General features: G+C 38.3%; 2 protein-coding genes across 2 annotated transcripts in view; both read right to left on the bottom strand.

Moving 5' to 3' along the window:
- LOC138851445 (tigger transposable element-derived protein 1-like) overlaps positions 1-14791 on the bottom strand; it is a 49593-nt gene that overhangs the window by 5880 nt on the left and 28922 nt on the right. The window lies entirely within an intron of this gene.
- LOC128686634 (uncharacterized) overlaps positions 6491-14791 on the bottom strand; it is a 43426-nt gene continuing 35125 nt past the window's right edge. The window contains exons 2-3 of the mRNA XM_070080581.1: positions 9650-9761; positions 6491-7578 (exon numbers count right to left, since the gene is read on the bottom strand). Of these exons, the coding sequence (XP_069936682.1) occupies positions 6643-7578; positions 9650-9721 (1008 nt within the window). The 5' untranslated portion in view covers positions 9722-9761 and the 3' untranslated portion in view covers positions 6491-6642. The remainder of the gene's footprint in view (positions 7579-9649; positions 9762-14791) is intronic.

Below are 14791 nucleotides of genomic sequence, written 5' to 3'. Positions count from 1 at the left end.
AGAAAGAATATAGAAGAATACCCAGAGGGGTGTGTATATATATGCTTGTACATGTATGTGTAGTGTGACCTAAGTGCAAGTAGAAGTAGCAAGACATACCTGAAATCTTGCATGTTTATGAGACAGACAAAAGACACCAGCAATCCTACCATCATGTAAAACAATTACAGGTTTTCGTTGTACACTCACTTGGCAGGACGGTAGTACCTCCCTGGGCGGTTACTGTTTACCAACCTACTACCCAGGACATCTCTTATTTATGTTTATTTATTCTATGGTGGAGTGTATTTATCATCTTTATATGTTATGTATCATGTTTATTATATAATTTTGAAAAAATATTATAGATGGATTAATGAAAATGTGTATATTAACGTAATATACGACATTTAATGAGACTCAGTGATTATTATTTATCATTACTAATATGGCATTACTCGTATAAGTTGTCTGGCTCTCACATCTCATGTTTATTCTACTGTGGGGTGTATTTATCATCTTTATGTTATTTTGAGGAACTTTTAAATGTTAAGGAAGAAACAGAGGCAGTAATTTCATGCACTGGTCAGGGAGGTATACCATCTTTTAGGAGTGAAGAAGAGCAGAATGTAAGTGTGGGGGAGGTACGTGAGGCATTACGTAAAATGAAAGGGGGTAAAGCAGCTGGAACTGATGGGATCATGACAGAAATGTTAAAAGCAGGGGGGGATATAGTGTTGGAGTGGTTGGTACTTTTGTTTAATAAATGTATGAAAGAGGGGAAGGTACCTAGGGATTGGCAGAGAGCATGTATAGTCCCTTTATATAAAGGGAAAGGGGACAAAAGAGACTGTAAAAATTATAGAGGAATAAGCTTACTGAGTATACCAGGAAAAGTGTACGGTAGGGTTATAATTGAAAGAATTAGAGGTAAGACAGAATGTAGGATTGCGGATGAGCAAGGAGGTTTTAGAGTGGGTAGGGGATGTGTAGATCAGGTGTTTACATTGAAGCATATATGTGAACAGTATTTAGATAAAGATAGGGAAGTTTTTATTGCATTTATGGATTTAGAAAAGGCATATGATAGAGTGGATAGAGGAGCAATGTGGCAGATGTTGCAAGTATATGGAATAGGTGGTAAGTTATTAAATGCTGTAAAGAGTTTTTATGAGGATAGTGAGGCTCAGGTTAGGGTGTGTAGAAGAGAGGGAGACTACTTCCCGGTAAAAGTAGGTCTTAGACAGGGATGTGTAATGTCACCATGGTTGTTTAATATATTTATAGATGGGGTTGTAAAGGAAGTAAATGCTAGGGTGTTTGGGAGAGGGGTGGGATTAAATTATGGGGAATCAAATTCAAAATGGGAATTGACACAGTTACTTTTTGCTGATGATACTGTGCTTATGGGAGATTCTAAAGAAAAATTGCAAAGGTTAGTGGATGAGTTTGGGAATGTGTGTAAAGGTAGAAAGTTGAAAGTGAACATAGAAAAGAGTAAGGTGATGAGGGTGTCAAATGATTTAGATAAAGAAAAATTGGATATCAAATTGGGGAGGAGGAGTATGGAAGAAGTGAATGTTTTCAGATACTTGGGAGTTGACGTGTCGGCGGATGGATTTATGAAGGATGAGGTTAATCATAGAATTGATGAGGGAAAAAAGGTGAGTGGTGCGTTGAGGTATATGTGGAGTCAAAAAACGTTATCTATGGAGGCAAAGAAGGGAATGTATGAAAGTATAGTAGTACCAACACTCTTATATGGGTGTGAAGCTTGGGTGGTAAATGCAGCAGCGAGGAGACGGTTGGAGGCAGCGGAGATGTCCTGTTTAAGGGCAATGTGTGGTGTAAATATTATGCAGAAAATTCGGAGTGTGGAAATTAGGAGAAGGTGTGGAGTTAATAAAAGTATTAGTCAGAGGGCAGAAGAGGGGTTGTTGAGGTGGTTTGGTCATTTAGAGAGAATGGATCACAGTAGAATGACATGGAAAGCATATAAATCTATAGGGGAAGGAAGGCGGGGTAGGGGTCGTACTCGAAAGGGTTGGAGAGAGGGGGTAAAGGAGGTTTTGTGGGTAAGGGGCTTGGACTTCCAGCAAGCGTGCGTGAGCGTGTTAGATAGGAGTGAATGGAGACGAATGGTACTTGGGACCTGACGATCTGTTGGAGTGTGAGCAGGGTAATATTTAGTGAAGGGATTCAGGGAAACCGGTTATTTTCATATAGTCGGACTTGAGTCCTGGAAATGGGAAGTACAATGCCTGCACTTTAAAGGAGGGGTTTGGGATATTGGCAGTTTGGAGGGATATGTTGTGTATCTTTATATGTTTATGCTTCTAGACTGTTGTATTCTGAGCACCTCTGCAAAAACAGTGATAATGTGCGAGTGTGGTGAAAGTGTTGAATGATGATGAAAGTATTTTCTTTTTGGGGATTTTCTTTCTTTTTTGGGTCACCCTGCCTCGGTGGGAGACGGCCGACTTGTTGAAAAAAAAAAAAAAAAAAAAAAAATGTTATGTATCGTGTTTATTGTATAATTTTGGAAAAATATCCTAGATGGGTTAATGAAAATGCGCATATTAATGTAATATACAACATTTAATGAGACTCGGTGATTATTATTATTATTATCATCATTACTATTATGACGTCTCGAGACATAAGACACTCCTACTGATTTTAATGTGTACTTGTATGCCAGCACAGTGTGTAAGTTTATTTAGGTACAGGTATACATATGTATAATTATCAGAGTATATATAAAATATGAAATAATTTTTAAAAACACTTGAAATTTTGGAGTTTCCAGACATAATGGAGAGACTTGGTGTTTACCGATCTCACGGAGAATGTAAACAAACCGGGTGGGGCACGGTGACCGTATTAGAAAGTCAGGTGGGGGAGCCGTAAAGAGAGTTTTGGTCATAATTCAAAACGACCATATTAGCAGAACGCCGTAAAGCAAAACACCGTAAAGCAAAATGCCGTAAAGCGGGGCCCTACTCTACTGTCACCAATTACAGTATTGCAACACTCTTTAACAAATCCATTGAATCCTCCACCTTTCCATCAATTCTCAAAATAGCGAGGGTCACCCCGATCCACAAAGGAGGAGATCAAACAGACTTGAATAACTATAGACCAATATCTAACTTACCTCTACTCTCTAAAATCTTTGAAAAATTAATTCATAGACAGCTCTGTTCCTACCCTGTCTCTCAAGACATACTCAACCCCTCTCAGTTTGGATTCAGGACTAATAAAAGCACAAATGATGCTATTGTACACACACTAGAACTAATATACACTGTTCTTGAAAAGAAAGAAGTCCCACTGGGAATCTTCATTGATTTATGTAAAGCTTTTGATACGGTCGTCCATGATTTGCTGCACATTAAATTAACACACTATGGTATAAGAGGGCACTCCCTCAACTACCAATATGTGTACACAAATGGAGCTAACTCTTTCACACAACCAATTACAGTTGGGGTCCCACAAGGAAGTGTTCTTGGCCCTCTCCTCTTTCTCATTTACATCAATGACCTACTGAATGCATCACAACTACTCAAACCCATATTATTTGTAGATGATACAATATACGTCTTCCCTCACCCAAACCCAGTCATACTGGCTAACACTTAATGCTGAATTGCAGAAAATATTTACCTGGATGATGACTAACATGCTTACACTCAATACTGACAAAACCTATTTCATTCAATTTGGAGACAGAGCCACAAGTGTTCCACTTAACATAGCATTAAACAGATCACCCATCACAAGATGCACAGAGGGAAAATTCCTAGGAATCCACCTTGACAGTAGCCTGAAATTCCAGACCCATATACAACAAATTTCCAAGAAAATCTCTAAAACAATATGCATACTATCAAAGATACGGTACTATGTTCCACAATCGGCTCTCCTTGCACTGTATCACTCACTCATCTACCCTTATCTCACCTATGGAATCTGTGCATGGGGATCAACAACATTAAATCACCTAAAATCACTAATAACATAGCAAAAGGCTGCAGTCAGAATGATAACAAATTCCCACTCCAGACATCATACTCCACCAACATTCAAAAGTCTAAAACTACTCACAGTAAAGAGCATCCATACTTATTCTTACACCTACTACATACATAGAACATTATACTCTTCCATTCTATCAAATGAGTCCAAAAAATGAGAATACAACCATAAAAACCATACGAAAATATACTGCAAAGAGGCGGCTAATGGCTGAGAAGTGAACTCCCTTATTTATTGTCCGTCTTTTTTATTTTTGTTGTACGTTAAGAAGCATCTTTCCATCACACATTGTCCAAGTTTCAGTGAGATAGCCCAACAAACAACCGAGAAAAAAAATATTTACCAAAAATCATATATGGCAAGCCCAAGCTAGGTACTGGGAATAAGTCACTTTGTCTGACTTTTCTGGGTTATCCCAGGTTCTCTATACATACACTGCTATGTATGATAATCTATGTAACTGTATTTGTGTATACCTGAATAAACTTATTTACTTCTAGTCTGTCAAATGAGTACAAGAAACTGCCCATTCACTTATTTCAACTACCCAATAAAGTGATCAGAAATTGGCAATTTGGCCGATTTTACACAAATTTCAACAGATGCCAATTTCAAAATAGGGTCCAGAATAAACAATGCAGACATTCCTGGCACTAAAATAACATTTTCTCTGTTCATTAGTCACGGCTACAGGCCACTCTTATATTATTCTTGCTCACCATTTGGAATTTTTATTCACAAAAAAATATAAGATTTACTGTTATGCAGACTGCTGCATTATTGTAATAATTGAATAAATAATGTCAACCCATTCTTGACTATGTATTGGAATTTGGACTGGCAGGTGGACAGGTATTGGACGGTGACGTCATTTGTTTACTCTTGAGCTTCGCTAAAGAATAGAACATTTTCGCTACTGCGAGCGCAATTTCAAGGTACTTTTCATCATGAAAGCAATCAAAATCATATCTATTTCTGTAATATATCTTTCATTCTATCAAATGAGACCGAAAGAATGAGAATATAACCATAAAAAACATACAAAAATATACCGCTAAGCGGCCGCTAATGGCTGAGAAGTGAACTCCGCTATCTATAGCCTGATTTCTTTCATTTTTGGTGTACGTTAAGAAGTATCTTTCCATCATACATTGCCCAAGTTTGAATAAGATAACCCAACAAACAACTGAGAAAATAATAATAATAATAATATCTTTATTTACTACACGTAGATGTACAAGGTATACAGGCCTAGCTGACATCAGTGACATATTACTATATAGAAAGCTGCTTGTTATGCAGAGTATTTCAAGAAAATTAGGTCAGTGTCCCAGGATAACACCCACACTAGTCGGCTAACACCCAGGTACCCATTTACTGATGGGTAAATATAGACAACAGGTGTAAAGAAACGCCTAATGTTTCTACCCTGGCTGGGAATCGAATATTTACCAAAAATCATATATGGCTAACCCAAGCCGGGTACTAGAAATAAGCCACGTTGACTTTTTTGGGTTATCCAAGGTTCTCTACACATATGCTACTATGTCTGATAATCTATATAGAGAAAATAACTTTTTTGTTTCAGGTTTATGGTGCAGTATGAGTGTATATCACAGCTAGCCCTGTGCTATACTCCGTTTTCTCTAATATAAGCCCCAAGACAGGGATAGGAGAATGGTATTTGTATACCATGTCTTCTTCATACCTCCGTTGAACTGCTCGGTATTATGCCAAATATTATTTATTCTGGAGTATTTAACATGTTTTGTTATTTATATTGTTTATTATGTCATATTAGATCAATTGTGATAGGCAAATAAGCTGTAGTGTTGATATTAGTGTAATAATAAAACATATTCTCCTGCATCATGAGACTGAGCTCATGGCAACCGACAGTGGCTTCAAAGCCACCTTATCTTTAATGGATAATGTACTGTGTAGGTGCTTTACATAATGAGAAGCATTTCTTTTATTCACTGGAACCATGGCTAGGGCTAAAAGTAAGCAGGTTATAACAATAAATGGAGAAAAAGAAATTGGAATGACTTATGCAGTAAGTAGCTCCACCAAATAGTACCAGCAGGTTCATGTGGCGACCCTGGAAATTTGAAATTATACTAGCCAAAATTAGTGCCGAATAAGTGAAGGAACCGAATAACTGATTGCCGGATTTGTGATGCCGGACCTGTATTAAGCGCTAAACCCTTGCAGGAGAGATGTGGAAAGATTAGGAGCAAGTAAGGGGTAGGGGTGAACCAAGATAGGGAAGTGGGGTAAAGGTCCAATTTCTCTGATCAAGAGCCCCTCCACCTTGGCAAGGATCTACCGTTGAAGGGGTACCTATGACAGAAATTCAGGGATTCCATAAAAATTTAATATAACACAACCTGTATATTTTTTAGAAATAGATATTATCCATTAGATGCTAATACTGTATAGTTATCAAAGGATATGGATTAAATTATAAAATTAACTTAATAGTGGTATTTTTTTTTATTTTAAAAAAGCCACAACAAATGTTATTATGTCAAATTTCCACATGACTCTGACAACACAGAGGAACCAGCTCAAAAGCTTCTCTGGCAACAAGAGAAAATCTGAGGGTCCTGTTAATTAAAATTACATAAAAGAGTCTGCAATTGCATTACGTTTTTCTTCCCCAACAATGCAAATTGGCTGAGAGTCCATGCATGTTTCACTACAGGGAGGAGGTATATCATCTTCGTCAATGTCAAGCATTTCCAAATCACTATTTTCCATGCATATATTATGGAGAATACAACAAGCTTTAATTGCAACACTACACTGCGCAAGATGTTGCATAAGTAGCATCTTTAGACGACTAAATCGACTCTTTAGTAAACAAATTGACTTAGAAATTAACATCAATGCTGACAAATGTCTTTTGTTATACTGAATTTCTCTAGCTGTCAAGTAGCCATTATCTTCATATGGAGTCATAACATATACTGAAAGGGGAAACCCAACATCAGAAATTATATGGTAGGGATAAATGTTATTAGCTAGCAGAAATTCTAAAGGCAATAAAGAATCAGGAGCATCTTTGAATGCTTGAAACAATTCACATCTCCTAAAAACATCAGCATCACCTAAAGTTCCAGGATGTCCAACATTAACATATGTGAACCTATGTTTATCATCACACACTGCTAATAAAGTAGTGCAAAAGACATTTTTTTCATTCATGTATGCCTCAGGTTCTTCAACATCCTTGGGTTTGTTTATGATAATATGGCAAGAATCTATTGCACCAATAGTGCCTGGAAAACCAGCTTCTTCAAAACCCCTGACAGTGTCTACTAAGGCTGTTCCACAGGGCCAACTTATTCGATTCTCGAGGTTTCCTGATACAAGATTACAGAAATGATGCAGAGATGTGCAGATAACAGATTTGCTGGTCTTAAACCTCTCTGCTATAACTCTGTATGACTCTTGGCTTGATAATACCCACAAACTTGCCAAAACAACATTTTCAAGGGGCAACTTAGTTCCTCTGTCATATCGATAGTGAGGTTGAAGCTCTGTGAACAGCTCCTGTAACAATCAAAATAAGTCCTGAACAATCAGTATGATGCTTTAACGTAAAAGATTTTTCAGCAAGTGTTTAAAGGTGGGAAAACTAAAAAAGAGGAGCAAGAGAAAGCAGAAATGCTTAATTGAAATAAAGCTAAAAGAAAGAGAGAGAGTGAAAGAGAGAGTGAAAGACAGTGAAAGAGAGAGAGAGGGAGAGAGAAAGAATGAAAGAGAGAATGAAAATGAATGAATGAAGAAACCAATAGTTAATATACGATATTTAAATGAACACCTAATTAGATTAAAAACATATACAGTAGTTTTAAGATTAGACAATTAATCTCTTCATATTATTACATTCAGAAATTGTGAAAATTCTGTGAATGGTAGTGCAAAAGTAGGAGCTAGTGGTAAAGAATTTGATTTTCACTTTACTTTCCAGTTTTCAAAATGTTACCTTCACTCCAACGCAAATTTTAAATTGCTACAGTACATCAATTTAAATTATCCTCAATACGGCTGTTGAAAAAACATCATCAACTGTGGATTATGTGCCAAGGCTTGCAATATAATACCATAAATTATACACCACTTTTTGAAGTTCAATAATAAAAATAATATGCTAATACTAATAGTGTACACATGCATTTTATGTATTATAATGATAATTAATAAATGCATTGCAGTTAATTTTTATTATTAACCCTTTGACTGTTTTCGACGTATAAATACGTCTTACGAGCCAATGTTTCTGACGTATATATACTCAATAATTCTAGCGGCTTCAAATCAAGCGGGAGAAAGCTGGTAGGCCCACATGTGAGAGAATGGGTCTGTGTGGTCAGTGTGCACCACATAAAAAAAATCCTGCAGCACACATTGCGTAATGAGAAAAAAAAACTGATAATTTTTTTGGAATAAAACGCCGACTTTGAGGTGTATTTTCATATAGTATTTATCGTTGTATTCGCGTTTTCATGGTCTTAGGTGATAAAATGGAAAACATATTACAGAAATAGAGATGATTTTCATTACTTTGACGACGAAAACGACCTTGAAACTGAGGTCAAAGTAGCGGAAATGTTCGATTTTTACCAATGTTCAGGAGTAAATAAATCACACCACACGTCCAATACACGTCAACTGGGGAGTCTAATATTCTTTCACTAGTGCACTGATATTATTTATACCATTTTTACAATAATGCAGTAGTCTGTATAACAGTAAATTTTGTATTTTTTTGTATGAATAAAAAATCAAAATAGAAAGCAATAATAATATAAGAGGGGCCTAGAGATATGACTAATGAACAGAGCATATGTTATTTTAGTGTCACGAATGTCTACCTTGTTTATTCTGGACCCTATTTTGAAATTGGCATCTTTTTTAGTTTGCGTGAAATTGGCCAAATTGCCAATTTCTGACCACCATATTGGGTAGTCCAAATTAGTAAATGGGAGGTTTCTTGTACTCAGCTGATAGATAAAATGGAGTTCTAAAGAAGTAGCTATGAGTTTGGTCAACTGTATCAACGGAATTGGCTGAAAATAGGGCTCAAAGTCGGCGAAATCGCCGATACGCATATGTCGCTGAGACAGCTAACTTCGCGGGAGCATAATTCCATGAGTTTTCGACCAAATTTCGAACTTTTGGTGTCATTACCATCGGGAAAATATTCTCTATCATTTCATAAGAAAAAATAATTTTTTTTTTCAAAAATTGAGCGACATAGAATGACAGTTTTAGAGTGGGGCCTGAAACAGTCAAAGGGTTAAACTAATGGTTATACATGTGTCTGTATAGTACACAGTACTATAAACATGAAACAATCATATGCACTCATTTATAAATAAATGTATTGTATTCTATTGCTGTAAGACACATGAAAACAGAATAGACCTTGGAAGTGCTTTTTAAAAATATCTTTTGAACTTGCTGAATACTGAACAGATTTTTGTTTCCTCTTTAGACTGTTTGATGTTTTGGGTCAGTTTACTTGCATAGTATTTTTACATATATTTTATTAATATAGCCTGCAGTACTTTTCTATGATGATTGAGTTATTTTACTTACACGTATATAACATACACACCTCAACTTGTGGCCTTGTCATTCCAAAATGAATACGAAAGTCACTCAAATTGTATTTGTAGAAAGCCATCATGCCCCCCTTCTGCAAATAATTTTCAGCACTGCGACCACCCCTAAAGTAAACAAAAACATTATATAGACTGTATAAATGTCATTTCAGTAGATAAAGTATACCTGTAAATTACTGATCACAAGTATAAGACAAGTGTGTCTGAGAACTGTGAAAGGCCTGTCATCTACAATTTGTAATTCTGCTGGAGTATCATCATGAGCACACATTATATGTGCCCTATCATGCTAGGAATTAAACCATACCCCCGGCCGGGATTGAACCCGCGGTCATTGAGTCTCAAAACTCCAGCCCGTCGCGTTAGCCACTAGACCAGCTAGCCACAATAAGATTCATCCAACTAGGTATATTTCTACACCATAGGAAAGTTAGCACAGGCACCTCTGTGACCACAAATGCAAGTTTTTACAGACGAATCTCCAGCTAGCGTGGCCGTGACGAACTCTAGCTCAAGTCCCTTCACTGCCGTCAACATGACTTAAGAAATCGTAATGACACGATTGCAAATAAACCATACCCCCGGCCGGGATTGAACCCGCGGTCATTGAGTCTCAAAACTCCAGTTTATTTGCAATCGTGTCATTACGATTTCTTAAGTCATGTTGACGGCAGTGAAGGGACTTGAGCTAGAGTTCGTCACGGCCACGCTAGCTGGAGATTCGTCTGTAAAAACTTGCATTTGTGGTCACAGAGGTGCCTGTGCTAACTTTCCTATGGTGTAGAAATATACCTAGTTGGATGAATCTTATTGTGGCTAGCTGGTCTAGTGGCTAACGCGACGGGCTGGAGTTTTGAGACTCAATGACCGCGGGTTCAATCCCGGCCGGGGGTATGGTTTATTTGCAATCGTGTCATTACGATTTCTTAAGTCATGTTCTAGGAATTAACCCTTTCAGTGACTGTCACATACAACTACATCACGGAGGTCAGGAGTCCCTTATGTAATTCTACGTCATAATCTCAGCTCATGACGTAAATTTTGGTCTAGATATGAGAGAATGGGTCCACATGGTGAGGTGCACAGTATAAAAAAAAATCCTGCCCCATGCAGTGCATGACAGGGGAAATCAAAACTGACCATATGTTAGGTTTAAAATGGCAACTCTAAGGTGTTTTCCAGGATGTTTTTTTTTTAAGAGTTTATAGACTGTTTCTTGGCATCATTTAATTGACTGGAAGACATACTACTGAAATGATTTGGGTTGGTTTCCAGACTGGAAACAGCTTGAAATTGGGCTCAAATTAGCAGAAATATTAGATTTTTGACAATTTTCCTGAGGATGGGCAAGGCCCCCCCTACATCCCCAGTCTGTTTTATGGGTTTTTAATTGGCTGTAAACTATGACCAATCCTTTCTGGATATATTTTATTATCCAGGAAATAGAGTAAATCTTCTATTTTTGGATGATTATGTATTCAAAATGTAAGGCAAGTGTAATACAGGAGAGGCCTAGGGATGTGATTAAATGAACAGAGGAAATGTTCTTTTAGTGCCAGGAATGTCTGCATTTTTTTTTTTTTGCCAGGAATGTCTGAATTTTTTTTTCATTCTATCTTTATTATTATTATTATAATAAAAAAAAGAAGCGCTAAGCCACAAGGGCTATACAGCCATTCTATCTTTAAAATGGTATTACTTATAAATGCTAAAAGAATTACCGACAATATATAAAAAGGACACAAGTGCAACTAATGTGACATTTTATTGTGGCAATGTTTCGCTCTCCAGGAGCTTTGTCACGCCATTACAAACAATACATGGACACAGAGGGAGGTGTACTATTACTGTGGCGGGTGGTGGTGGTGGTGGTGGTGGTGGTGGCGGTGGCGGCGGTGGCGGCGGTGGCGGCGGCGGCGGTGGTGGTAGTGGTAGTAGTGGTAGTGGTAGTGGTGGTGGTGGTAGTAGTAGTAGTAGTAATGGTAGTAGTGGTAGTGGTGATAGTAGTAGTAGTAGTGGTAGTAGTAGTGGTAGTGGTGGTAGTATTATTATTATTATTATTATTATTATTATTATAATCAAGGGGGAAGCGCTAAACCCGGAGGATTATACAGCGCCTGGGGGGGGGATGTGGAAGGCATTCAGGCTTAATTCGGGGAACTGGAGCACAGATCCAATTCCCTAAATCAAGAGCCCATCACCAACATCAAGGAACCTTCCTTGAGGGGAGTAGTAGTAGTAGTAGTAGTAGTAGTAGTAGTAGTAGTGGTGGTGGCGGTGGCGGCGGCGGCGGCGGCGGTGGCGGCGGTGGTGGTGTAGTAGTAGTAGTAGTAGTAATAGTGGTAGTAGTAGTGGCAGTAGTAGTAGTAGTAGTAGTAGCAGTAGTAGTAGTAGTAGTAGTAGTAGTAGTAGTAGTAGTAGCAGCAGTAGTAGTAGTAGTAGTAGTAGTAGTAGTAGTAGTAGTAGTAGTAGTAGTAGTAGTAGTGGTGGTGGTGGTGGTGGTGGTAGTAGTAGTAGTAGTAGTAGTAGTGGTAGTAGTGGTGGTGGTGGTGGTGGTAGTAGTAGTAGTAGTAGTAGTAGTAGTAGTAGTAGTAGTAGTAGTAGTAGTAGTAGTAGTAGTAGTAGTAGTAGTAGTAGTAGTAGTGGTGGTGGTAGTAGTAGTGGTGGTGGCAGTAGTAGTGGTGGTGACAGTAGTAGTGGTAGAAGTAGTAGTGGTGGTAGTGGTAGTGGTGGTAGTGGTGGTGGTAGTGGTAGTAGTGGTAATGGTAGTAGTATCATATCTCCTTTCGAACCCCCCGACAATTGGTGCCAGTAGTGTGGGCGTAAAATTGATAATTACACCGATGCACGAGATAAATTCTCGCAGCCGACGATGGACATTTTGTGTGGTCAGTAGGCCGATCTACCCCAAGCAAGCTTTTACCAGCCCTCTGCACTATTCACTGGTCAGTCCCTGTGTATTACCATTTTAATTGCTATTTGCATTACCTCCGAGGGGTTGACCCGGGTTTGCAAAGTAAGCCAAGCCACAAAGGGCTAAGCCACAGTGGTGGGGGAGTCAGCCCAAGCCCAGTCCAGCCAGCCTTACACCATCCAGCCTTGCCTGCCAAGCCAGCTTTCCACTCCTGCTGTGCTCATCATTACAAGTTATCAAGCAAGTCTGTGTGAAGGGTTAAGCCAAGCCAGCCAGCAACTAACCCAGTACTCAAGCAAGCCACATGGGTATAGTCTTCTTCATCGCTCTGTGCTTCAAGTTCTAGCTGTTCTGAGTGCTTTTATCATCCCTGTGATGTTGTGGTATTTTGTGGGTTTGTTTTTAAGCCAGCCCAGCTTAGAATATCTTTGTGCCTAGTGCGGGTGTCCCCAGTGTGGCTTACGCCGTTCATCCCATAGGCCCAGTCACCACGCGGTGTCTCACCACTGTGCTGCCTCACTCACCTCACCCACTACCACTGTTTTTGTACCCTTATTACGGGTTCTAGCACCATATTTTTAAGGACCACATAGGGGGTCAAGAGCCAAGAGTGTTCCTTCGTCAGTTTGCGCCACCGTAAAAGCCTCCTGTGTGAGTTCATCGTCGATTTAAGCGCAAATTCTTCGATCACGTATGGAGAGTAGTCAGCGAACGCCGCCAACTACGAGTCTCCACCACCATCCACCTCATTGTACACCATCGCTACAGTGTTAACGAATATTTTTTTTCATAGAGACATTTGCGAGTGCTGAGACTTTTTTTTTTGTTTCCAGTGATTTCTTAGTGACATTCAGTGACTCTTGATTAGACTCAGTGTTCATTATATACTGTTTGCAATATTATTTTTTTCCCTCTTTCTTCAGTGTTAATTTTCGTGCTTTATTTTATGTGTTGTGCTTTTTTTTTTTATATACTTGAAGTACTTTAGTGTTTTTTCCTTGTTGTGTGCAATATATAAGCAGTATAAAACTTGTGTTTACACTTCACAATTATCTTGTGTTCACACTATTGCAGTGAAGTAATTCAGTAATTTACTACCTTATATTCTGCATCACAACTCAGTGTTGTCTCAGTTATATTTTTCTCCCAGCATTTGTGTATTTTTGCTGTTTTTGTTTTCATTCATTTGCCATTTTAATTTTTCTCTGTGTGTTGAACATTCTTGTGTTAATTCTTTTCATTTAGCCAGTGTCTAATTTGTCTTATCTCCACAGACAATAGTGCCATTATTTTGTTGAAGCAAGACAATTTTACAAATTTTTCACACCCCAAGCTTCATTGCAAGAAAATTATAGTATTGTGTTTATATTTATGTGTTGTGTTCTGCATCACTGTAAGTGTTCAAACCTTTTTGTTCTGTGTTTTTGCATCTATTATTTTTATATTTCATTGAACAAATTCACTCTTAGTGCAATTTTTAAGTTCTTCTTTTAAAGTAAATAATTCTTTTGTTTGTTCAGTGTTTGTTTAAGCTGCAATTAAGAGTTAAAGTGTTCAATCAGTTCATTCCTTGATGATATTTTTTTTGTTGTTGTTTTTGTAAACTGTATTTTCTTGTGTAATTTTTTTTTATCATTGCAACATTGATTCATTTTACAATAATAATTCTTGTGTATTATTATTATTATAATAAAAAAGAAGCGCTAAGCCACAAGGGCTATACAGCGCTGCAGGGTAGGGAAGGAAGTGAGGGTATTGGATGGCAGAAGGGAGGAGGGATGATCAGTAGGTTACAGAAAACAGCGGGGCAGGGGATAGTACGGGGGTAGAGGGTAGCAAGAGATTGAAGTAGAAAGGGCTGAAGGTATCAGAATTTGTGAAGTAAGTCAGTTGTTGTCAAAAAGTCAATGAGAGAGTCTGGATGAAAGGTGGGTCCATCAGCGAGAAGGGAAGGTAAAGAGAGAGCAGCAGAGTGAAGACGACGACGGAGGTAAATTCTGCGTGCTCGTTGATAAAGTGGGCAGTCCAACAGAATGTGGCTGACTGATAATGGAACTTGGCAATTCTCACAGAGAGGAGCAGGGCGCCTCTCCATGAGATATCCATGAGTAAGACGAGTATGGCCAATGCGAAGACGGGAGAGAGTAGTCTCCCAACCTCGACACTGGTGATAAGAAGACGGCCAGTAACCTATACTCGGTTTGCCGAGCATAGTAGACCA

This window comes from Cherax quadricarinatus, unplaced genomic scaffold (genome assembly GCF_038502225.1).
Source record: "Cherax quadricarinatus isolate ZL_2023a unplaced genomic scaffold, ASM3850222v1 Contig646, whole genome shotgun sequence".
Taxonomy (NCBI): domain Eukaryota; kingdom Metazoa; phylum Arthropoda; class Malacostraca; order Decapoda; family Parastacidae; genus Cherax; species Cherax quadricarinatus.
This window is presented reverse-complemented; position numbering and strand designations above follow the sequence as displayed.